This window comes from Notolabrus celidotus, chromosome 8, assembly GCF_009762535.1.
Source record: "Notolabrus celidotus isolate fNotCel1 chromosome 8, fNotCel1.pri, whole genome shotgun sequence".
Classification (NCBI taxonomy): domain Eukaryota; kingdom Metazoa; phylum Chordata; class Actinopteri; order Labriformes; family Labridae; genus Notolabrus; species Notolabrus celidotus.
Window position 1 is genome coordinate 27137058 of NC_048279.1, and position 24788 is coordinate 27161845.

At 40.9% G+C, this 24788-nt stretch overlaps 2 protein-coding genes across 5 annotated transcripts in view; one reads left to right on the forward strand and one right to left on the reverse strand.

The window, feature by feature from the left end:
• The window catches only part of LOC117816947 (cohesin subunit SA-1), a 27604-nt gene extending 18997 nt beyond the window's left edge, over nt 1-8607 (reverse strand). Inside the window, 13 exon segments of the mRNA XM_034689348.1 lie at nt 619-698; nt 1261-1359; nt 3377-3574; nt 4089-4240; nt 4652-4690; nt 4693-4737; nt 4740-4854; nt 5189-5265; nt 5539-5635; nt 6388-6591; nt 7079-7175; nt 7618-7686; nt 8499-8607. Of these exon segments, the coding sequence (XP_034545239.1) occupies nt 619-698; nt 1261-1359; nt 3377-3574; nt 4089-4240; nt 4652-4690; nt 4693-4737; nt 4740-4854; nt 5189-5265; nt 5539-5635; nt 6388-6591; nt 7079-7175; nt 7618-7646 (1232 nt within the window). The 5' untranslated portion in view covers nt 7647-7686; nt 8499-8607.
• The window catches only part of gpc2 (glypican 2), a 21330-nt gene continuing 4740 nt past the window's right edge, over nt 8199-24788 (forward strand). Inside the window, exons 1-11 of one of the 4 annotated variants that reach the window (XM_034689344.1) lie at nt 8199-8384; nt 9520-9698; nt 12180-12371; nt 14737-14895; nt 16790-16924; nt 17922-18097; nt 18227-18307; nt 18646-18811; nt 20043-20173; nt 21256-21402; nt 22879-23015. In XM_034689344.1, coding sequence (XP_034545235.1) covers nt 12188-12371; nt 14737-14895; nt 16790-16924; nt 17922-18097; nt 18227-18307; nt 18646-18811; nt 20043-20173; nt 21256-21402; nt 22879-23015 — 1316 coding nt within the window. In that variant the 5' untranslated portion in view covers nt 8199-8384; nt 9520-9698; nt 12180-12187. Of the gene's footprint in view, nt 8385-9511; nt 9699-11844; nt 12372-14736; nt 14896-16789; nt 16925-17921; nt 18098-18226; nt 18308-18645; nt 18812-20042; nt 20174-21255; nt 21403-22878; nt 23016-24788 lie in introns of those variants that run through there. The other 3 variants (XM_034689347.1, XM_034689345.1, XM_034689346.1) reach the window with 3 other exon arrangements.

Genomic DNA, 24788 nt, shown 5'->3' on the forward strand with positions numbered 1-24788 from the left:
AAACAACTGAAGGTCAGTGTTGATATTTCATTCTTCAGCATGTCTTAACTTCTTCAGTGAAGTTATCATCTTTCTGAATATAATTACTGCACTGTCATCTCTGTCATTAATCCTAAAAACATCACATTTCCACAGGACTCGAGTCTGTGGTGGGATTTGTCTGCTAACTCGAGAGATCCTGACTCACTGTGTGAATCATCACGTACAGGACAAAGACTGCAGTCACAGTTCTGAGTCACCATTGCACTTCTATTGTTACAGACTGAACTTCTATTGTGTACAAGCAGGGTACATATTTGCAATATTTGGTTATTATTATTGTACAGTTCAGGTGAGAATACTGTTCGGCTGAGCATACGTTGATATTTCATTAAAATGCTGATTTAAATCGGGGTCTACAAGAGGTTATTATTCAGGGACCGGACACAGAGGCCTCCGACTTTTTAACACATAGAGGAATATATTGAATGAGTTGTGACTATCTGTAAAAAAATAAATAAAGATCAAAACTAGTTATTACAAAGAAGGGAGCACTTGTAAATATTCATCTGTTCAAAATGTGCTGTGTTTGAGAATCCCTGTCCTGTATGTCAGACAATGGAACAGTAAATCCCTCACTGTTGGATCATCAGCAACAGATCGACCACTTCCAACGCCACTTCTGAGTCCTTGTCCAACACCATGCTGAGCATCCTCGCCTACACACACACACACACACCACACACATTCAAATATGCAGCGCCACACAGTCAGACAAATGCCCAATCATACCAGCAGACAGAAAGGCATAAAAGAGAAACACAGAAATGAGTAAATGTACGCACAGCCGGAGACATGCATGCATGCACACACACTGATTACTGCTAAGCCATGGCATGAAAACCATTTATCTGCTGCAGCACATGTGGATTAGGAGGGGCTTAATGTGTTTGATAGGAGCTAATTAAACATCAGGAGCTGGAAACAATTATCACGCCCAGACACACGCCCAGACAAAGGGAGAGACTTTGACAGAAAAAAAACAGGAGTGGGGAGAATATAAATAAAGAGGTAAAAAAAGTAAGGGGCGGGAGGCAGAAACATGAGGTAGGGAGACAAAGACAAATGAAGAAACAATACAATAAGCTGAGACAATAAGGAAGATGGCGAGGCAGACAAACAGACACAGACAGGCAGACAGACAGGTAGACAGGCAGACAGACAGGAGGGAGAGATGAGGCATTAAATGAGGTGTGAATCCAATCCAGAGGGATGCCTCACTTTAAATCTGCTGGTGAAAAGCTCCAGGCGGCCAATGAATTCCTTCTCTTGGTACAGACCCTGCAGGGCTCGCACACACTGCAGACGCACTGGACTTTGCTGAAGGAATGTAGAAGAAAGTGGGATCAGCACACAAATATACAAACACACACACACACATCTATAACAGTCCATACAGACACAAAACCCATCCACAGTGGGCATTTCTCTTTGTGTTAGTGAGTGTGTATGGGCTACAGCCGGGCGAAACAGAAAGCAGTTCTGTGAAAGGGGCTTCAAAGTCTACAGTTGTGGGAAATATTTTCAAGAAATTTATTTGGAGATGTTGAGAAGGATTCTGCTACCAGCACAATGCAGTTTGTCTCGTATTAAACCACCTTAAGGAAAAAATAAATGTGGTTCAAAAACTGTAATAAAACTACAAAATAGGCTGAAATTGAATTTGGTGTGAGAGGCTGTGAAAACCTTTCAAGCATGAATATGAATGAGAAAGCTGCTTCTTTGGAAAGTACTTTGCAGTTCTTATCCTCCTTGTCTCCACTCCTGCTAAATAAAGGAGTAACATGGCAGAGGCACTTTGCTAACGATGTCTATCAACCAGTCTCAGAAGTTCACTCTGGTGTGCTTCGGCAGTATGAACTCTAAAGGGAAAACCTTTTCTTGTACTTTACTATCAATCGATGGGTCTTCAGTTTGGGTAAATAACTGCAACGTGATTTGGATTTTAAAAAGTAAAATGCTAGCTTTTCAGGCCTTTCCTCAAGAGGAGAAGGAAAGAAGTTTAAAAGCTTGCTTTTCCAGGAAATCCAATGTTGACTGGCTTCCACTCAAGTTGAAATTTTTGATCCATGCCATTATCGATTCTGCTTATTGTATTCTTTATCAATACCTGTTTATTGTCCACAGCCTGCATGCTTTGTACTAATGTTAGTACAGGGTTGTACATGCACATCTGGGGGGCATTTGTTGACCAGTGTTTCATTTAAAAGTGTGACCTTGTTTACTGGAAACTTTCAACCAAATGCGTATATGGCCGTTACAGTTCCGGCTATTGAAAACTCTTTCAATAATTGTCTTTAGGTTGTCTTTAAGAGTTATTTATGACGGTGGTGACAGAGAGGAGCACACAGCATCATGGACAACATCCACCACCCTCTCTACAACGTGCTGGTGAATCCCAGAAGCACATTCAGCGCAAGATTGATCCCCCCTAAATGCACCACAGAACGCCACAGGAAGTCATTCCTGCCTGTGGCCATCAGACTGTACAACTCCTCCCTCTGATGACTGAACTATATTCTGTACTCTGTGCAATAACGTGCAATACACTGTGCAATATCCCTGCCATTAAACATCCTGTATACAATACTCCATTCCCAGTGCTTTTGTAAATAGCAGACTGTAACTATTCTGCGTTTCTGTACATACTCATTATTAATCCAATTATATTATTTCATTCATATTTATATCTTATTCAATTCCTTCTTTCTATTAATATGTTGACTTTTTCATACTGTGTATTAGAGCATTCTGTAACAACTGAATTGAAAATAAAGTATTTCTGATTCTGATTATTTCATGAGTAATTTAGTCATATTGTTAAAAACAAAAAAAAGATTAATTCTTGAAGATCTTTTTTATGTTTCACCCAACAGCTGTTGTTATCGTCACTCATCGATACATTTAGCTGAAAGTCGCCAGACAACAGGGTCACCGTTAAAACCGTAACACGGTGGCGTTGAGAATTAAACATCCTGCTATTTAATGCTGTGCTGCATTATAATATGTATCAAATGTTTCAGCATGGTGCTGATGTTTCCACCATTGCCTGAAACTACACAGCCACATATATTGCACATTGAGTTGTTAGTATCATATTGGGTATAACTGCATGACGCCACGATTATGTCATCCTTGGTTGTTGTTGGCGTTTACTGCTCTAACGATGCGTGACGTTATTGTTATGCAAGGCCTGCAGAACTCAGTGGAAGGCATTGATAAGGGAACCATTAAGAAAGAAGGCAAAGTTGGAACCAGTTTTCGTCTATTACAGATGACTTATCGTTATCTAGCATCTGTACGGAGATCCTCCACCATCTAATCCTGTATGTGTTACCTTGTCATGCAGGGTCCATCCCAGGTATTTAAGATACCCATCATTGAGGAAGTCTTCAGGGTCAGCTTTCAGCCAAACGCCCAACTCCTCGATACAAGTTGCCCGGATGTCAGCCAGCAGGTCCCGATATCGATGGACAAACACACCGCGAAATGTGGCATTCATCATGGAGGAGACTTCCCCTTGGTTCTCCAGCAGCTGCAGCACAAGGATATTGAATGTGTGCATAAAAACATGCATAATTAAGACTTTGAAGAAATCAGTGACCTGGTCAACAGGACTGAATCTGTCCATTATGTTTGACTCCTTTTTCTATTGTTCTAAACTATTTTGAGCTTTAAAACTTTAACTTTTTATCTCTGCTAAAAAAAAACAGAGCAATTGATTTTATCTGTGCCAGTGTGAACACAACAAGATATACACTTGAATGTTAAATTTAGGATGTTTTTGTTTCTACATCTTTCTACACCAAACAACATATAAACAGCCTGTGTTTCACATTCATGCTTACACACAGTCACTTGTTGATGTGGTTCATAATGCACAGGCTGAGCGCTCTGACCACAAGCTAAACAACAGCATGCATTAATCTAGTAAAGCTGGAGAATGTCTCACAAGCCGCTGAGGATTTCCCGATCTGCATGTTTGAAATCTAAAAGTAGCTCTGTGTCTGCTCCTCTCTTCCCAATGTTTACACGAGTGTACTCGTCACCTCTCTGATGGAGGCCTCTAGCTCCTCCAGTCTGCCAGAAGCTCTGTCATGTGCCCTCTTGCTGCTCTCCAAGTCGTATCGCCGCTGTGTGGTCTGCAGCTGAATGGACACTATCACGGCCACTTCCACCAGCCCGGTCATCAACTTCATGGCTGGCATAGAAACAAGCAAGATGATGAGAGCTGGATAGTGCTAGTGGAGCTACATGAAATGAGTGTGAGCTGATGTGGAAAGACAGGTCATATTTCCTGCTTTGTTGTGTTTCTAAGCATGCTTGTGTTTTATATCAGATTGAAAAATCTAAATGAAAAACAGTTACAGGGTAGGTTTTAAAACTGATGTGCCTTAGAGATCTGAACAGCAGTGTTCAGTAGTTAGTAGTAGTGACTGAAGGCCATGCTTCAGTGGTGTTATCGTTGGGAGGAGAACTATTCATTCACCTCTAGTGTGGACAGGATTTCTTTTAAACACAGGGAGAAAAAAATCTGTTTTTAAGACTTCTGTATACATGTGGACATAGCCCTAAGATGTTTAATCCACCTGTATTGTATCAATGTGCTTACCAAGCAGGGTGCTGGTGTGTCTGAAGGCCCTGACCTGTGGTCAGACAGGCCGGTGAGCAAGGCCAACAGGGACGGGAAGAGGTACCGTCATAGATGATGCTATTTCGACAGGAACGCACCAAAACATGAGCGAACTCACACAGGCCGGCTTTGAAACGCCTCATCTGAGGGCCCGGGGTGCAGAGAGGATAGTTCACTGAATCCTGGAGGAACAAAGGAAACAACACATAGAGGAAGCACGGTGCTCTGTGTAGTTATTAAAGACAGAAAATTTGGGTTTGCTATTTTAATTACATCACTTTCAAAACAAAGTGATTAAACTCATTAATTCGTTGATTCATCTTCATTAGATTATAATTAGTATGTTCCATCACGCTAGACTCAATCCCTCCAATCATAATCTCCTGGGATATGAGGGTTGTTTGACTTCTGCAAATTCCAGCAGGATCATTAGATGAGAAGATAAGAAAGAGACTCAATGAGATGCAAACTCTCAGATTAGGGAGAAGTTTTTAGGATTTGTTTACTCAAAGTCACCTCATTGAATTCTTTGGTTAGTGTGCCGATGATCTCAGCGTTCTGCATCCCGTCAAACATCTCTCTGCTCACCACACCTGGAGCGAAAAATGGAAAATAAAATCTGATCAGATCTTACTTTAATAATATAATGTGGATTCATTTCACGATTATGATCATTCCTCTCTTTAATATCGATATAGTGTGCTATAAATAGACAGTGATCAACCCAGCATTGAGGCGTTTCATTGTTACCATGGTGGAGGATCAATAGCTGACTGCTGATCATTGCCTGAGCTGAAATTGAAAAGATAATCCCTTGAACTTTGACTCCCACCCCTCAGCACGTTGGCTCTCTCTTGACCTCTGACCTTTGCATCCACAAGACTGGACAATGAAGTTGATGAGCACCAGAAGCCCCGCCTCTCGACTTTGCTTGTAGCTGTCCAGCCACTCGTCTACCAGCGTCTAAACAGTGACCGGGAGAGAGGAGCCAATAAGGAGAACAAAGAGCAGATGTGTGCATTAATGATATAGCATTTGAATAAGATTATTGATCCTGCCTCTGGCCCTTTAGGTTTCTCACATTAATAGGATCTGAAGCTCCTTTCAATCCGTTTTCTATTTGAGTTTTATTCAACATCTTCTTTCCATGATTATTTTTGGCAAGCAAAGCCTCATAAGAGATCGCAGGTTAAAAATAAGAAGACACTGCTGTAGAACAGCTGCAGTCTGTATTCAAATGCTGCTAACCTTTGTGAGGTAGAGGAACTCTGTGAAACTTGTTAGATTTGCTGAACGTGCTTTGTTAAAATGGGCCTTTACCCAGATTCCCTGTCTGTATTGTGCTGCTGCTCTCCACAGTAGTGACAACCCCTTTTTTTATCACTGCTCAACACACTTTTTGTCTTCCCTTCTATTGTTATGTGTTCTTCCTTTCTAGTCTTTAACCGGAGGAGACTGGGCTCAGCACAACAAAGGTTGGGATGGACGCATGCTGTCAATCATTGACTACACAACCCAACATTAAAACACTTTTTCCTCTTTGCGTATCAAAGGCAATTCTGTAGGGTCACATCAGTCAGCCACTGACAGCAGATATAATCTCTCTCATTGTCTTGTTTCTCTTCTCATCACAGATGCCTCCTTCACCACCTTCCACCCTTCATGTTTTCTTCAAACCCACTTCCCCCCATGCTTTTCAGATCAGGTTCGCTCACCACCATGGCAGCTTTTCCAGAGCTGACAGCAGTATAGAGATCATTTGCACTGATGCCCTGGTTCACTTCGTTTGCTCTCTCCACAGGTCTATGAGAGGCCTGCCTGGATGTCCCTCGGGACTGCTGCTGTTGGAGGGAGGGGGCTGAAGGAGAGGGGCCGGATGACACCTTCAATGCAGCTTTACGCCTGGGTCTCTTGGGTGGCTTGAAGATGAAAGAAAGGAGGGAGGGCAGCTTAGCAGGGGGTTCAAGGGAATTGATGTTGTCAACTGAATTAGTGGTCGGCATGGCAAGAGAAGGTGCATGCTTGAACCAGTCTTGTATTTACTTTGACACCAGTTAAGTCTTTTTCCATAACAGCTATAAGGTGCCTGACAATGATGCACCTTGATTCATTCAATTTCAATCAATCAATTCATATTTGTGTATCACCAATCATAACAAATGTTATATCAAGACACTTTACATACTGAGCAGGTCTAGATCATATTAACTACATATTATATTATATTATATACAGTCACCCAACATGTTTGGCTTAGAGGGGGGATAAAGGAGATGCAGAAAGAGAGAGAAGGCAAGCGTAACAATGAACAACAAAATATGATGATTAAATGATCAAATATTGACATTGAAAAATATTGTGCTGGTAAATAAATAAGAACTATTTAGAAGGAATAAAATCATTCACCTTAAATCCAGGCACGACTAGTTTTTTCCTCTTCGTTGATTTCATGGTGGCCTCATAGTCACTTCCAGAATCTGAGAAGTCATCCAACTCCTCATGACTGAAGGACGCATTAAAAAAAAATACACATTTAAAGACTTATCTAAGAACCATTTTATCATTTCAATCATGGTTAACACCTGCATAATTGACACCCTCAAGCTACTGTAACACTCAGGTTAGTGAGCTACGACATTGTTACAATTTTAACTAAATGTCTGTTTGACCTTGTCCCTTTGCTTTTACATGGTTCTGACTATGGTTCTCTGCTGGCTAGTTTAAACGTATATCAAATATACACCATGTGCTATAAAAAACTATAATTAAAATTGCATTAAGATAGGAAGTAAGAGCTTACTGTTTCCTGCTTCCAGTTTAATTCAATATACCACTGTTACTTTTCTATTTTTTACATGAAAATATGAGTTAGTAGTGTATTTATGGCTTTGAAATGTAAGGCTGTGTCTAACATATACAAAAAAACTAGGGGCTCGGATACTTACCTGTCCAGCAGTGATTCTCCACCTGCCATGGTCTGTTAAAGAGTTAACGTTAGCTTGTTGCAGACAGGCCTAAGGCGTGGGAGAAGGAACAAAGTTAGAACACTTCTATTGTTCAAGAAAATAGTGATGTGTCATGATCAGACCTGCTTTATAGTGAATCAGAAGAGCCGGCTCGCATCGGAGAGAGAGCCGGCTCCCAGTTTTTTCCTTTAGCTGCAGCCCATCCAAGCTGAGGCATCTGATTTTTCTCAATGCCAAACTGCACTGAGGACATTAATAATGTTTGCTTGAGTTTGGTTCTGGTTCTGTTTGCTTGAGTTTGGTTCTGGTTCTGTTCTGTGGATATGTTTGCAGTTTTTTGTTGATTTGTACAATAAAAAAGTTGTTTATAATACTAAACAAAAGTAAGAATGGTTTTGTAACAGAATGAATGCACGAAATTAGACAAATGCAAGGCATCAACACACAAACCATTATTTTTGCAAGGGCAATGTAAAACATACGACTACAAAAGATCCTAAATTAAGAGCCGTTCGTGAGTCGAAAGAGCCGACTCTTCTTTGGGAACCGAGTCAAAAGAGCAGGCTCTCCAAACAGAGCCGAACTTCCCATCACTACAAGAAAGCTTAGTCTGTGACCTTTATCATTATCAAGTTAATTAATCTGCGTTGTTATAGTATTTTAAATCAACTAGCGGACATTGAACATTAATTATAGAATAGTTTTGGTAGTTTTTCCCGGTATAACAGGATGCTATCTTTGCTAAGGTAGGTTTGCTAAGCTCATTAGCATATTGTGAGTTCAAGCTGCTGGCTGACATTTACATAGAAAAGATGTATTCAGTGAACACAACGAACAAACAAAACACTGAATTTAACTACCTGAGATGAACTTTTGGACCAGTGTGTTGCTTTCTTGAGAGTTGTAGCTCGATGACGGCGATATGTTTTATTCTTGATTATGTTCAACGCTATTTTTACAGTCTATGGTTCAACGGCGCGAAAGAGAGGGAAAGTGCTTCTGGATGCTGATTGGTTGGAATTTCTCAAGCGCGGTAGCTGATTGGTTCCTCTGGAGGGTCACTTGATTATCACTTTTCATATTAGACACCCTGTTGCTAGGTAGACTCCAGAATAGAATTTACTTTATTATTTTAGTCTGGTAGATAAATTGATAAAAATCACATAAAACAAGTAATTCAGGAGTCTGTCAGCTAATCTCCCATTGGCTAGAGAGTTATGAAGCCTAATGGCTGCAGGGATGAATGATTTTCTGTATTGTTTATTTATTTGCACAATTAAAAGAAAATACATACAAAGAAATAGCAGAGATAATAATATAATGTGCAGGAAGAGGCAGAAAACTCAGAGAGCTTATTTGAAGCCTCCACCCAAATAATGTTCTAATATCAAAAAGGAATTAAATTCATCAAGTATCTCTCAGTCCTGCAACGCAGAGAGATGAGCCCTCGTCCACTGCTGCTGTTTCTCTGGTCCACAAAGAAGTTGGGAAGTGGATGATCTGTGTGGTTTAGAATTACCTCTAGCTTCTTCTGTGTGTATCTCTCCACCACAGCCCCCAGTGAGTCCAAACCTAACTGGTTCCAATCACAGTGCCAGATTTTTTCCACTAGTTTGTCCAGTCGCCTCGCATCCTTGTGTTTCATACTGCTTCCCCAGCAGACTGCAGCATAGAATAACACACTGCCACCAAAGACTGATAAAACACTTGCAGCATCTTACTGCAGATTTATACAGTCAATGATTTAAAGATTGCTTAATACCTGAGAATACACCTGTAAACTTTTGCAGAATTTTTTTTCCCTCTTTATAGACATCTCCTCTGTACTTAATGTCATGCGCATCATATAATTCTTCCAGCCCTCTCTGTCTGTCTGTCCAGTGTTTTTTGGACCCTGAGGTAGTGGGCTCAGCTGCTCCCCGCCCCTTCACCGCAGGCTCCTCACCCTTCTCTCCCCTGTTGGCCCATTGTTCTGTGTTTGATGATTGGTTAGGACGAGGTTCAAGTCAGCCAGAGTAAAACACACAACGTCCGGTCTGCACCTCCAAAATAAAATACCGGTAAGTAAACTGCAGAATCAAATTTTGCCTGGAAAATCAGATTGACACCTTCAGCGAGCAGCATTAGTCTTTAACTGGATAACAATAGCAAAACCCTTTTCTAAAAAAATCCACCTACAAGAATGACTTGCTATATTAACGTTTTCCTAATAAATAACAGTTCTTAATTTATGCAAATTGGGCATTTAACCATGAAATACATGAAAAACTATTTGGGAAAACATTTTCATGGTAATGGGTATTAAAACATGTGTTGTGTGGGATAAAAGCAAGGGCAACCTCCAGTCTAAAAATAGTCCAATGCGGAAGTGCTAAAAACTTCAGTTCATCGAGGATCAGCTTGTGACTGGCTCCGAAAGTACCAGAAATCACATACACACCAATTCAAAAAAGACGATCTTTGCAGCAGCAATAAACATGTTTACAGCCTGGTACAAAAGACGAGTGTAGTCTGGATAGCTCATTTCTCGATCGGCACACACTGTGAGGGGGGTTGATTTTTTTCTAACGCTGCAATTTCGAAGATATTGAGATTACGAGTCTTCCAATGAGAGGCACAGCTGACTTGATTGACAGGCGGTAACACTGTAGCTGTTGGCGAGGAGGCTCAAAGCCCGCCTCTTTACGTCACAATCACTCGACAGCAGCAATATGGCTGCCGCCGGCGATTGGCCTCAAAACAGCGATTGAGAAACAGAAGGGTGACGTCACAGATACTATGTCCATATTTTATACAGTGTATGGTTTAACTGGGTAACAATAGCAAAACCCTTTTCTAAAAAAAATCACCAACAAGAATGACTTGCTACATTAACATTTTCCTAATAAATAACAATTCCTATCATAGTGAGCAAATGTATGCAAATTGTGCATTTAACCAAAACGTACATGAGAAACTATTTCGAAAAAATGTTTCATGCTTATGGGTATTAAAACATGTGTTATAGCCTAAAATATGGAGATAATAATCTTTAAAAAGAAAGCTGTTAATAGGTCACACAAGCTATTCAACCTAGCTACACAGCTAGGTTTAATGAAGCGGCGACCACTGGTCTCAAAATATGAAGCCCATGTGGAAGTGTTATAAACTGCAATTCATTGAGAATTCGCTTGAGGCGGGTTGCAGAAACACCGGAAACCACATACACACCAATTCAAAAAAGACTATCTTTGCAGCATTAATAAACCTGTTTACAGCCTGGTTAAAAAAACGGCTTGGCTCTATGTAGATAATTTCTCTATCAGCACACCCTGTACGGGGGTGAATTTTTTTCTAATGCAACACTTCAGAAGATATTAAGATTCCGAGCTTTTGCCCAAACAAGGACATGACTGACTTGATTGACAGGCGGGAACACATAGCTGTTGGCTAGGAGGCTTGAACCCCGCCTCTTTACGTCAATATGCCTGATTTAGTTCCACATTACCAATATGGCTGCCGCCGCCACTTGGCTTCAAAGCAGCTGTCAGGAACAGATGGGTGACGTCACGGATACTACGTCCATTATTTATACAGTCTATGGGTATAACCTGTTGTCCCACCAAGTTTTAGAAAGACATTGTCAACAAATAATAGCCTCCAACTTCTCCTTTTATCTCTTTTATCATGGTTTCCTTTTGGCCTTTAGCAAAGCTCAACTGCTACAAAGGTAATATTTTTTACGGTATACTAAAATTCATTCTACAAAGTAACTTATGATTTGTTTTCTCAGCTTATTCAATATTTGAAAGTGAATCGTTAACATAGAAAGATACTTATGTTAAACCCTTTGTGTTTTTTTTTCTTCTCCATCTTGTGTCAGGGTTTTTTATAACTTATCAAATGATCTCACTATCTAACTCGAAGCCTTTCAGAAAGTAAACATGCTTTTCAAATACTACTCGCTTTTGTATTCTAGCTTTATTTATCTATTTCTATTTTTACTTATTTTATTTTATTTTATTCTATTTTATTTTATTTTATTTTATTTTATTTTACTTATTGAAACTTCTTGATTGTACTTATGTCTGGGTTGCTGTAACAACCGAATCCCCCCCGGATCAATAAAGTAATATCTCATCTTATCTTAACTTATCTTTTGCTTTTATTATGAAATCATCCACTGCCCCGGTGTTATCCTGTTATTCTTGTGAGCTTGACAGTCGGTCTGCTGGATGAGGCGGAGGGACGGGAGTGCCCCATTCATTCACAGCCTCTTTACATCTACGTACAACAGAGGGTCTCCCCGGGAGGACAATTTAACTGGACACGGTCTATGGAAACATATGCGTGATGTAAAAAGACATCCCGGATACATCTGTTCATTGCACCCATCGGGGAAAAACATGACTGTTTGACGATTTGGGATACTTTTACTCTTTTTAATTTGCGTGCATCCAAACCGGACAGCCATTCATTTATTTATAAAGGTGCTGCACCCTCAGTCTGGTTTCAAAGGCTACACCCCCGCCCTCTCCTCTCCTCTCCTGTCTGCTGCTCAGCCCTGCAAATGAGGATGGATACCCGGCTATGCATCTCCAGGTACCCACTGCTGGTGCTGCTCTACGCGGCGTGTGCACTGTCGGGGACCCGGAGCCCCGTGGCTTTAGCGGGGAGGAGCTGCGCAGACACCCGGCAGGTGTACGCTGAGAAGGGGTACAGCACCGGCACTGCACCGATGACTCAAATCTCTGGTAAGACTCTGCATCAAGCTTGAAGTGGGAGTAATCACGAAGTGGAACAGCTTTGGGGGGGTCATGCAGACCGGTCCTAACTTAATCTGTTCAGAACAACGATGAGTCGAGTTTTTATTAATAAGATATTACAGAAAATATCACAGGGGAATTATTTGAGTGCGTCAGCATGCTCTAGTTTCTCTCATCAGGGATAAAAATAGTATCATGTACATTAAGGCCACTGTAAACTCGCTGCTTACCGCCTCAAACAACACAAATCATGAGGAGAACTACAGCAGGAAAACCCCTTATGCAGCCTATTCATAAGAAGTGGTATCCAAAAGTGCAAGGTGTCTTAAAACTCACAAATAAGAAGCAGGGACAAATGTAGGATATCATGGAGAGTTTCCCTCTCAAGAGAAATAATGCAGGGTGGTTTAAAACAAATTATACCCACCCCCTCCTCCCCTCTGTGGGGTTTAAATAGGATGATTAAGGGGATGAGCAAATTGCCAACACCGGTGCAACAAAGAACCTCGCCCCTAATTAGTCTTTGCCTACTGGCCCACTGCTAAATCCCTGCATATACCCATAGGCTCTGTTCACCGGTGATAATCTTATCTGCAGAATTAAAAGATATCATATGGATTACAGACTGCTGGATTTTGGGCAAAGTGAAGTTCTGATGAGAGGCTGGAATAAGGAGATTATAAGTAGAGTTTAATGTCTGACACAGTGAGGGAGTAAATTCTGGAGCACTTCAGTGTCTGAAAATGTAGCCTACTTCGTGGAGGTTCAGCTTTGCATGTAAATCAGTGAGAGAATGACTGTGTTTGTGTGTCTGTGTGTTCGTGTGAGCCCAAGACAGACCTGCAGCTTTATCTGCAAAAGGTATAAAATGTAAGCCATGAGCCACAGACCTTAAATCTTTCTGCAGTGTGAGGATTTATTTTGTGGTAATTTAGCTCAATGTGAGTCCCAACTGCAGTATTGATTGATTTTGTGTGTGTGTGTGTGTGTGTGTGTGTGTGTGTGTGTGTGTGTGTGTGTGTGTGTGTGTGTGTGTGTGTGTGTGTGTGTGTGTGTGTGTGTGTGTGTGTGTGTGTGTGTGTGTGTGTGTGTGTGTGTGTTGGGCTATCACTGCCTGAGTCTTGGCTCACTGTCCCGTGGGCCAGGGGAGCAGATGGCCGGGAGAGGGAAGGATGAAGAGAGGCAGTTTAGAAATGGAAATAGAGGGATGAGAGAGGGCTAATAGTGAGCCGCACAGCGAGAACAAAAGAGGCAGAGAGGAACATCAGCGAGGGTGGAGTTGGGAATGACACTTTTCTTACTGTATTAACAGAAATATTCATGCTTGATGTAAAATTACAGAAAAAAGGAATCCAAACCCTTTCCACATCCAGAGGGCTGCTGCTGCTGTCGTGTCTTTTATTGTCTTACTCCCCCTGGTTGTCGTTTGCATATCATTACCTCTGACATATCAAAGACCCAACCTGAGCTGACAAAAAAAGACAGATTGAAGCTGAATAATTCATGTAGTGAAATTACAATTTTTCTATCACACTCTTATCTTTGATAAGATTTCCCCAAAGTGACTGAGGAGACTGAGGAATTGACACTCTGACTAAAAACATCTGCTTTGACCTGATAACAAAGCTACTGGTTGAGAACAGGCCTTGGTTTTGTGCTGATATTAAAAATTACAATATTTTCAAGCTTTCTTCTAACTAGAAATTCATAGGAACATTTCAGTATGGCACCTAAATTATACATAAAGATAAAACCCAGTTATACAAGAGCTTGTTCCAACCAAGTAATCTGATTGGTTATTAGGCATTCCATTAAAACAGATATGGAGTATAATGGCACAGAGACTTCTTACTTATAGTATTACTTTGCTGTATGGATTTTGAATACAGTTCTTTAATGTTGCAGCAGACAGTCTCAGTCTGAATTAATCAAACAAACATATAAATGTACAAAATACACAAATAGATACTCAACAGTGACATGTAGATGTACATAACGTTGCAAAATTGCAGAAAAATATTGCAATAGCATGGCAACAGTGCAGTTTGCATTAAGTTTTTCAACTGTTTACTGGTTAATTTAATGATTAAATTAATAACAAATAATAATCAGGTGTTCACTACTTTGCACTTGTATTAAAGCAATATCACCCTTAAGGCCGTGCTGTTATGATAAATATCAGCTGTGCTAATATCTAGTACAACAACCATGCGGATATCCAGATATTTGATACAATAGCACCCCCTTGTATGTCATATTACCTGATTTGTTTAATCTCTCTCATACATTTCTGTACACATGTAACAGTTTCTAACCTCTCTTTGTCTGCCTGTTTCCACCTCTCAAATTCCAGGTGAGCACCTGCGGCTCTGCCCTCAGGACTACACATGCTGCTCCAGTCAGATGGAGGAGACACTGGCTCTCCAGAGCGAGAGGGACTTCATCAAAGCAGTGGAAGAGAACAGCCAGTTTCTCCTGACGACCTTTACCCAAAGACACCGCAGGTTTGATGGTAAGAGTCTGACTCTGAAGCGTGAACAGTTATCAGTCACGTTTACTGGAAACACTGTAAAGTTTATAATAGTTTTAGAAAGTATCCTTCTTCTTGAAACCAGAAAGAGTACATCTGAAGGAACACAAATTTCACTCTGCTTCTCCTGGTCCCACCCTGCCTATCTGCTGGTTTTGAGTGGCAGCTGATTAAAAACTTATTTAGCATCTCCGCCTGCACAGTTCCTCTCTGATGGTCCGATATCTGAGCCACAAAATTAACGTTGGCAGCTAAGAGCACAGGGATGCGTTCATATTGCAGAACTCCTTGCGTGGTTCTAATTTATTTTTAATCAACTCACAAGAACTGCTGAAGTTAAAGAGCTACTCCCTGAATATTGCACTCATTTAAGGTTATTGGATTCACAGGAAAGGGACGATAAAGGCTAAACTACTGGCCTCAGTTGACACAGTAGGGGGTAAAAATCCTCTAAAATAGAAGTTCTTAGTTACTTCAGAATCTTTTTTTTTTTTAAGTTATAATTTTGGGCATTTTGGTCTTTATTGATAGGACAGCTGAAGACACACAGAAATGTGGGGAGTAGATAGAGGGTTGCAGGCATGTAGCAAATGGTCGAGACAAGGAGTCAAGCCAGAGACCTCTGTGACGAGGACTAAAGCCTCTGTATATGGGGCGCATGATTAGGCTGCTAGACCAACAGCGCCTCGGCCTTCAAAAACTTTTGATCCTACATCTCCCACAATGCAGCTTGTTAATGTTTTTGATTCGATTATTTCTGGGTGGTAAATGCACATCCTCATACTCCACTCAAGGGCTGCACAATAAATCATATGTTATCCCTCAAATTATTACCGGAATTGTAAGAAATTACAAAAAATCTGTAATGAACACACACAGCCAGTGTTTGAACATTAAACTATTAAGATGAAGCCCTGAATATATGGACAATGATTTAAAGCCAGAGCTAGATGTAGACTAGCCTCGAATTTCTGCAAATTTGTAGGTGGTTGGCGAGCCCGATGCCTAAACGAAGGGTAGAAGAAAAAAGGATAAGGGATTGACGAGGACTTTGTGGTGAAAAATAACATCCCTCATGATGATGAAGAAGAAGAGATAATAAAACAGCCATTAGCACTGCTAAAACAATGATAAAAAGCAGAAAGATAATGTTAGTTTAGGCTTTTCTGGCTTCCTTAATATTTGCTCATTTATCACAATTCATATTCTCAATGCAATATCAAACTATGTGAGAAAGTGAGTTCACACCTCAGGTTTTCCTCATTGTATCATAGACTTTCTGTTGTACATTTCTACTCACCAACCCAGCTGAGGTCCCCCTGTTGACATCATTATGATGTCACCATTGCTACGATTTGGCCATTTCTAAAAATGCCCAAATAAGTCCACTCTGTGTGAGAAGGGTTGAACAATCCTCTAAAATAAGCTGTCCATGTCAGAAACTCACCCAGACTTCTTTACTGACTGTATTTCAGAGAATTCAGCCCACGCCGTCTCAAATTTTGCACATAAAGCTGCAGGTTTGCAGCGGCCACAGCATAGATTTTACACTTTCTCCTTCCACCTGCTGTGGACTGCTATCACCTTTTTTTTCCCTCCTCATCTTTTTATATAATGTACGTGATGAATCACTGAAACACGTCGAAGGAGTGGGAGACTGTATATGAATCCTGAAGACCTAAATAGAGTACACGTTACACTCATTTACCAGCATGCAGGATCTGATGTAACTGTCCCCATGAGCTGTTAATCTTGGAGGGGAGGGGGGGCCGACTGAGCGCCCACATAGGTAGAAAACCAGCCAAGATATTAGAGCAGAAAACGAAGGTGGGTGGAAGATTAATATCTGTTCTCTGCTTGTGCCGTCTCTTTGCAGAGTTCTTCAGAGAGCTCATCGACTTGTCGGAGAAGTCCATGAACCAGATGTTTACCAAGACCTACGGCCGCCTCTTTACCCAGAATGCACATGTCTTCCAGGAGCTGTTTGTGGAGCTGCGCAGATATTACTCTGGTTTGTGTAACCCGCCTCACTTCGCTTTCATGTCTCCAAATGGTCTGATGATTTTTCAGTTGGGTTGAATTTGACAGGGCTGTCCACTCCTCATTCATGTTTCATACTGTTCAGTCAACATGATGAAACATTGAAGGAGAAGATTACATAGACAGACAGAGGAAACAAAAGCCTCTATCACCATCATGAAGACTACATCTGTTTGGCTGTAGTCTGTTAAAGAGCTGTGATAATGCCATATTTCAGGGGACCGTTTAGTGTAGTTTTATCAGCCCCCTGTTGTGGTAAATCCACAGCTGCTCTGGACAGCAGACAAGAGGAAGAATTGTCTTTGGAGAAGAATTGAAATGCTGGGGACAACTGCAGGAAAAAAAAAGAAGAGAGATTTGGAATCCCACAGCTGACTGTTTCTATTTCTGTTCCTCATCGCTCAGTTTTGGCACGACAGCCGCTCTCTGGCGTGTCTATCCCCAGGCTGTCGCTGCTTAGTCAGGCTGACTCTATCTGCCAAACTGCATATATGGCTCATTTTCAGGCTCTATGGTAGACTACAGGTTGGGAAGTTGCGTGTTTTGGGCGTGTCTATGAGAGGAGATTTACAAGCAGTACAACACCTTTTTGAAGAAGAAGAAAATGAGGAAAGAAACATGATATATTTAAATTAAAGGAGCAAAACATTTTGTTGCAGAGTCTGGCTGATCTTGGCTTTTTGTGACGCCAGATTAAAAAATGTGTGGCCATGTATTTACTTTATTTTATCACAAATATAAATAAAATATGTAGAATTGGTAACTCTCTTGTCTCTTTGAAATCTTTTCATAGAATTAACACATTTTGAGGGGAATATCCAAATTCTATTTTCTTTACAAAGGATGATGATAATCCAAAATATATATTCTTTAAAATGTCCTTACAGGAACACTGTTTTCCCAGGTCTCAAATGCTCTCCATTATGTAGTACACAGACAGTCTCTCACAGTTCTTCTTGTGTCCACAGGGGGCAGTGTAAGTCTGTCTGAGGTTCTCTCAGACTTCTGGTCCAGGCTGGTGGAGCGGGTCTTCTCTCTGGTTAACCCACAGTATCAGTTCAGCGAGGACTACCTGGAGTGTGTCAGCAAACATGCCGAGCAGCTGCAGCCGTTTGGGGATGTGCCCCGCAAACTGCGCGTACAAGTACGCAGCTGGCTAAAAATACATTAACATGATGATAACAAAACTCTTTGATTCAGCAGAACTGTCCTTTCAGTTACTGATTTTAAACAACATGTTGCTTCTATGGTGTCTCTTTCCCTCTGAATTCAGGTGTCGAGGGCTTTCATTGCAGCCAGATCTCTCTCCCAGGCTCTGGCGGCTGGTCGGGATATTGTTAACAAAGCAACAAAGGTGAGGTGCTCTTTGTCCTGGTGTTTGCTCTGCTGTTTAAATGAACTGATAAGATTTTAATGGAATAATTATAATCTCTCAAGCATAAATCTGTTAAAAGTAGCACCCATTCTGTTGTACAAATAAAATAATGTATTCTTTTTATTTGATTTATTAGCTTATTTGCCTATATTTGTTAATACATTAAAAGTAGATAAATAAAACAAACATATAAAGTTCATTAAATCCTCAGAGTTGGCTAATATCTTACAGCTGCTTTAATGCTGAGTTCCCTTGTTCAGCTACAAAGTAAATTAAGTTTAGACTCAGTTTTTTTGACCCATTTCTTTTTTTTCCAGTTGAACGCAGATTCAGAGTGCGTACGCGGGTTAATGCGTCAGTGGTACTGCCCTTTGTGTCGAGGGTTGCCCTCCCTGCGGCCCTGCCGCTCACTGTGCCTGAACGTGATGAAGGGCTGCTTAGCCAATCAGGCAGACCTGGACACCGAATGGGACAATTTTATTGGTGGGTGAGAGCAGCATGAACAGTGTGTGCTTGTACGCTTGTTTATATGGATCAATTTTATTAGTTTTAGGGCTAAGGTATTTTCAGCTAAAGATATAATATATTATTTATTTGTTTTAGTTTATATTACTTTATTATATTGATTTTTACAGTGAGTGATACATCTCACTGTTATAAGAAAATAGAAGCCTGACGATGATGGTCACCATATTGGAAATGCTATTTCAACCTACTTTTGATAAATCTAGAAACGGGTAAAGAGGTGGAGCTGAGGCAGGACTTTGGCCTCCAAAGCAAACCTCTACAACTCGCTCACCTGTCTGTCAACTTGGCCACTACTTAATTTGCAAATTTATGTCTAATTCTTTACCTACCGGTAAATAGAATCAATTTGGATGCATTATGAAAAATCCAACTCCTGCTCATTATTTCAATATAGGAAAACTGTGTCCTGTACCAGACTGTAAACATTTGTACTTGTCCTGTAAAAACGAGCAGTTTCCTTGGCTTGTGGAGCCAGCTTCTAGTTGATAATCAAGGAACTGAAGCATTTTGCACTTTGGCACTAGTCTCATTATTCAGTGCTGATTGTAGCCACTCAGTCAACATCACTGAATAGATTAGTTGTACCACTTTGTCCAAACAAATCAAAAGTTCAAATTGTTATGGCTAAAATACATGTTAAAGTGTTACACATTTTAATCACCATTATGAAGCAGACCTAAAAGTAGACTTCCTTTTATTGCTCTCTGTATCTCATTTACTTCACTTCCTTTTCCCCTAATGAATTCCTCCTCCATTAATCATTCATGCCGCTCTGCTCCTTCACAATTGATCTGCCTTCCTATGTTTCCTTCCTCCTTTCATCAAACCCATGCGTCTTTTTCTTTCTTTCTTCCTTTTCATGTGCAGTGCTTCCTCCTACCTTTCATCGTTCAACCCATGTGTGCTCCACCTGAACCCCTTTTTACCCCCATGTCGCCTTTTCTCCCACCACCATTCTCCTCCCTATATCTCACTCCTCTTTATATGATGTTGGCTTTCTTCCTGATGTTGTAACCTGAATGGCTTAGAGAGATGCCTCAGAGGGATCTTCCACACAAAAAGCAGGGTCTTGATGTTCATCTGATTTTTTTTAGGTACTATCAGATGATGAGAACTTGGCTGAGTGCAATCATGGGAAAATTTACCACCCTGCTATCTTCTTTCTCTGTATCTCCTCCACTATCAGACGCTCTTTACCAGGTGTCAGAAAAGCTGGAGGGGCCATTCAACATGGAGCTTGCAGCCGACTCCATATCTGTGAAAGTGTCAGAGGCCATCATGCACATGCAGGAAAACAGCGTCAGCATCTCCACCAAGGCAAGGACGTTTTTTAAAATTTCCTTATCTTGGATTTAACTGTCTGTCTGTCTGTCTCTCAAATATATCAGGGTGTACTTTTAATATCTGCCAAGGAAATCCCTCACGTGTCAAAGCCTTTATCTTGCTAATTTCCTTTATCAAAGCTCCAAATGTCTTAATGGGAGGTGAAGTAAAAAAGAAAGATGAATGCTTGGATTTCCACACAGAGAACAAGACAGTATGATTAAAACGTGGCATTTGTCCCAGCAGCTAATCCATCAGAGACACCCACATCTTATTGGAAACTGAAAAGGTTTGTGGTAGCAGTGCTGTCAGGAACAGGCCGTTCTGTCCTTTTAAAGCTTTGACTGTTTGTTGAATTTCACCAACAGAGTGTGATGGTGTGATGGAGTTGTGAAGAGCTTTGTCAACACTGTGACTTTAAAAGTTTCAGCTATTTTACAACTTTTACAGGCATGAACTCTGGCTTTACCTGCTAGCACTTCAGTGAGAAATCCAGCTCTCGCTTGTGTTGTGTTTGCAAACTAACACTAAGCTTAACCAAAAAACAAAATGTCTGGGTCATTTTTGAGTTTTTGATGGAGCTTTATCACAAATCTGGACTTTAAAAAGAGCAATGACTTGAAGTATATATTTTAAAACTTTGTTTTTTTTGGAGTTGAGAGTGATTTTATATTTTGGTCTGAGATTTTTGACTGTGGAAGAGTGATGTGAGAGAGAGAGAGAGAGAGAGAAAGAGAGAGAGATTGGCAATGACATGCAACAAAAGACTCTAACTGGACTCAGATCAGAGACCTTACAGGATGTTGTGATTCATTGTAGGCAGTAGGCACCACAAACCCCTGAACCCTGCTGGCTTCCAGTTCATCGCTAAATGAAGTAAAGGCAAGATAAATGTCTAAATCTGTATCAAACTTAATTTGTCTCTTTTTCCTGGAGACTTAATGACAGCTGAAAGCAGAGTATCCAACGATGGTAATAATCACGTGTGAAAACCTGAAGGTTATGGTAAAACTAAACGATGCACATGACACAGCCGTTTGTACTGATATTGCTTTGTCATCTTTATTTTATTTCAGGTGTTTCAAGGCTGTGGAAATCCTAGGCCAGCTCCAGGAAGGTCCAAACGCTCATCCAAAGAGTCAGGGGGCAACAGGAGACCCTTCCGCACGTACACTCCCGAGGAGAAGCCCACCACTGCTGCAGGCACCAACCTGGACCGGCTGGTAGGGAAGAACTGTTTTTGATGGAGTGTTTAAAATATTTTGTTTAATACACTTTTTTTTAAGTTACACGAGTAGTTCAACACACCACTGACATGTTTTCATCTTACACATGCATGAGTTCACTTATCTTTTATTTTCAAACATCATTATATTGAAGGAAGTCTTTTTTTGTATGTATTATATTTGTATAGGGACCATGTACAGTATTAACATAGTATGTTGTGTTGCTTTTATGCGTCACATCGGAGTTAGCTAATGCTTATTTTCATCTGCAGTCCTTTTGTATTTGTCTCCAGGTGCTTAATGCTCCACAGTGTTCACCAGCTAGCTGCTAACTGTGTCTGTCAGCCATTTGGTGTTGGACAGGTAGCATACAGCTGCCATTTATAATATTTTTATGACAAGAAAAAAAAAGTGATCAGCCCAGTCAGGGTGAGCTAAGTCATTAAAGTTGCATGCCAAATAAACAAAACATTGATTTAAAGATGAAAAAACTCTCTGTAACATTTGGGAAACTAAAGTTTGGATATAAATATAATCATTTCACATCTCAGATGATAATTTTACTCATTTAAATTAAATATTGATAAGTGAATTTTGAGGAATTATACCAAGCGGCAAGCTCTGGTGTTGAATAATGAAGCCAATGGGGAAGTGTGACAAACTGCAGTTCCTTGAGTGTACTTGAGGACAGCTGCAAAAACCATGAAATCCTCTTTAGGTTCCATGTTACAATGCCCATTTTTACAGCAAAATTAAACATCTTTACAGTCCAGACAGTTCAAATGTTTGGCCATGTAGCTCATGTATTTATTTGCACACACTGTGCAGAGGTTGTTAAAGATAATATTAAGGGTAAGAGGTATACATGAATTTGAATATGAGGGGGCATAGCTGAGTTGACTCACAGGTGGGTGTGTTGTAGCTGTGTGCCAGGAGCCTACCTGTGTTAGATTGATTGAAAGTAATGTTGAGTCAGCATTTCCAACATGGCGCCTTCAATCGTCAGGCTTGATACATTGTTTTTACAACCTATAAATCCAACATGTGAGTTGACATGTTTTGTGTAGTTGGAGTGTCAAATATGTCAAAACTGTATCTGATTTTGACATGAATCAAGACAAACTGAGAAGAGGACAAAAAGTGGACTAACAGTGAAATAAATCTCTTCTTGGTACAAGAAGCTAATAATAAAGAGAGCAACAGTCAGAGCCCAGACATCCTCCTGTGACCACAAAGTGATAAAAGTGCTAGAAAATAAATGAAAGTAAGAGCAGAGGAGGGAGGAGGAGGAAAGGTATTCATGTCTATTTATAAATCATAAAAGACGTGGTCCAAGAACTGACCCTGAAACAGAGTCGTGTCAGTTCTTTGCTTTGACCAACGTCAATATGCTTCTCCCAGCTAGCCATACCAAACAAGGATGTTTTAATACCACGTCTGAGTCATAACCAATTTCTTCCCGCCCCCCCACAGGTTACAGAGCTGAAGGAGCGACTGCGGCCTATGCGTGGCTTCTGGGTGTCCCTCCCACACACCATCTGCAACGATGAAAAGATGGCTACCGACGTCACTAATGAAGACCGCTGCTGGAACGGGCAGACCCGAGGGAGGTGAGCAAGATCAGAGAGGAGGAGGAGTTGAGGGAAGGGGGTTCAATAGAGTTGGAGGAGTGAGAGAGAGGGAGAAGCGGTGGTGGCGCAGCGGTGGAAGGATGCAACAGATGGAAGCAAGTTTATTTAATTTAGCTAACACCAGTCACCCACATGCTCACTGCGGGGGTCTGCTTGCTTGTATGCACACAGAAACAGACCAATGCCATTTATCTCTGTGTGTGTGTGTGTGTGTGTGTGTGTGTGTGTGTGTGTGTGTGTGTGTGTGTGTGTGTGTGTGTGTGTGTGTGCGTGTGTTTGTGTTTGTGTGTGTGTGTGTGGAACTGCAGCCTCACATATGCTGGTTTGAAATGGCACAAATAACATATATTAAAACAATAATGCAAGTCATTTATATTAGTTTGCAGTTTAAAAAAAAACCTGAAGCACTCTTTAAACACCCTCATTAAATTATGGATACACTAGCCTGTCTGCCATCTGACACCCTGTCTGTTCATTACAAGCAGACCAGGAAAGTAGTTTTTAATATTCTTGAATATCATCTTATTTTATTTTCCTCCAATCACCATCACTGCTGTTTTTGAGCTGTGCAGTTTCCCCATTTTCTCTGTTTTTCTCTTATAATATTCACAGATCAGCCATAACAATGTGACAACTTGCAGGTGAAGTGACTGTCACTGATTATCTCATTACATTAGCACCTGTCAGGGGGTGGAATGTGTAAGGCAGCGACTGAACATTTTGTCCTTAGAGTAAATGTGTTGAAAGCAGGAATATGGAGAGGAGAACGGATGTGAGTGACTCTGACAAGGACCAAATTATGATGGCAAGACAACTGGGTCAGAGCATCACAAAACTGCAGCTCCTCTGGGATGTTCTCAGTCTGCAGTGGTCATAAGCTTACAAAAGTGGTAGCTAGGATGGAAGTCAGGTGGACTGAAGATTGGGTCATGGGCGACCGAGTCTCACTGATGCACCAGGGGAGCAAAGGCTTGCCCGTGTGGTCATATCCAACATGCAATCTACTGAAGCTCAGCCTGGTGAGAAAAGTTCATGCTAGTTCTGATAAAAAGGTGTCCGAATACACAGGTCATCACAGTCTGTTGTGTATTCGGGCACCTGTGCACTTCTGAGAGCACCTATGATGGGCATGTAAGCATCAGATCTAGACCACAGAGCATTGGAAGATGGTAGCCTGGAGGAATAAAACAAATTCTGTTTACTTGGTCTTCAAATTCCCCAGATCTCCATCCAATCAAACATCTGTGGGATGTGCTGCTCAAACAAGTCTAATCCATGGCAGCCCCACCTCACAACTTAGAGTACTTAAAGGATCTGCAGCAAATGTCTCAGCGCCAGATACGATAGCAAACCTCCAGAGCTCTCTCTTGGAGTCCTTATGCGACAACTCATGAAGTCAAAATGATGGCCTATCAAGAAATTGGATGAATATCTTTCATGCTGTAACAAAAGTTTTAACCTCAAGGCGGTACTAGAAGAAAGTGGAAGTATCTGTAGACAGAGTGTCTACAAAATTGTTGCATTTTGATAAATGGTGCAACATTCCTCCATCAGTAGATCAATAATTATTTTCAATGCAAAAGGCTTTTGTACACTTAAAGACCTAGATAGGTAAGTGAGGCCTACTTTTTTGCAACTCAATTACAGGGAATGAGTTGCACATGTGTAAGCACAGACAGTCCTTGCAGTGAAAACGGTTGTTGCAAAATGACAGTTTCATTGTGTTGGTGTGATCTGAAGCAGCAGTGTAAA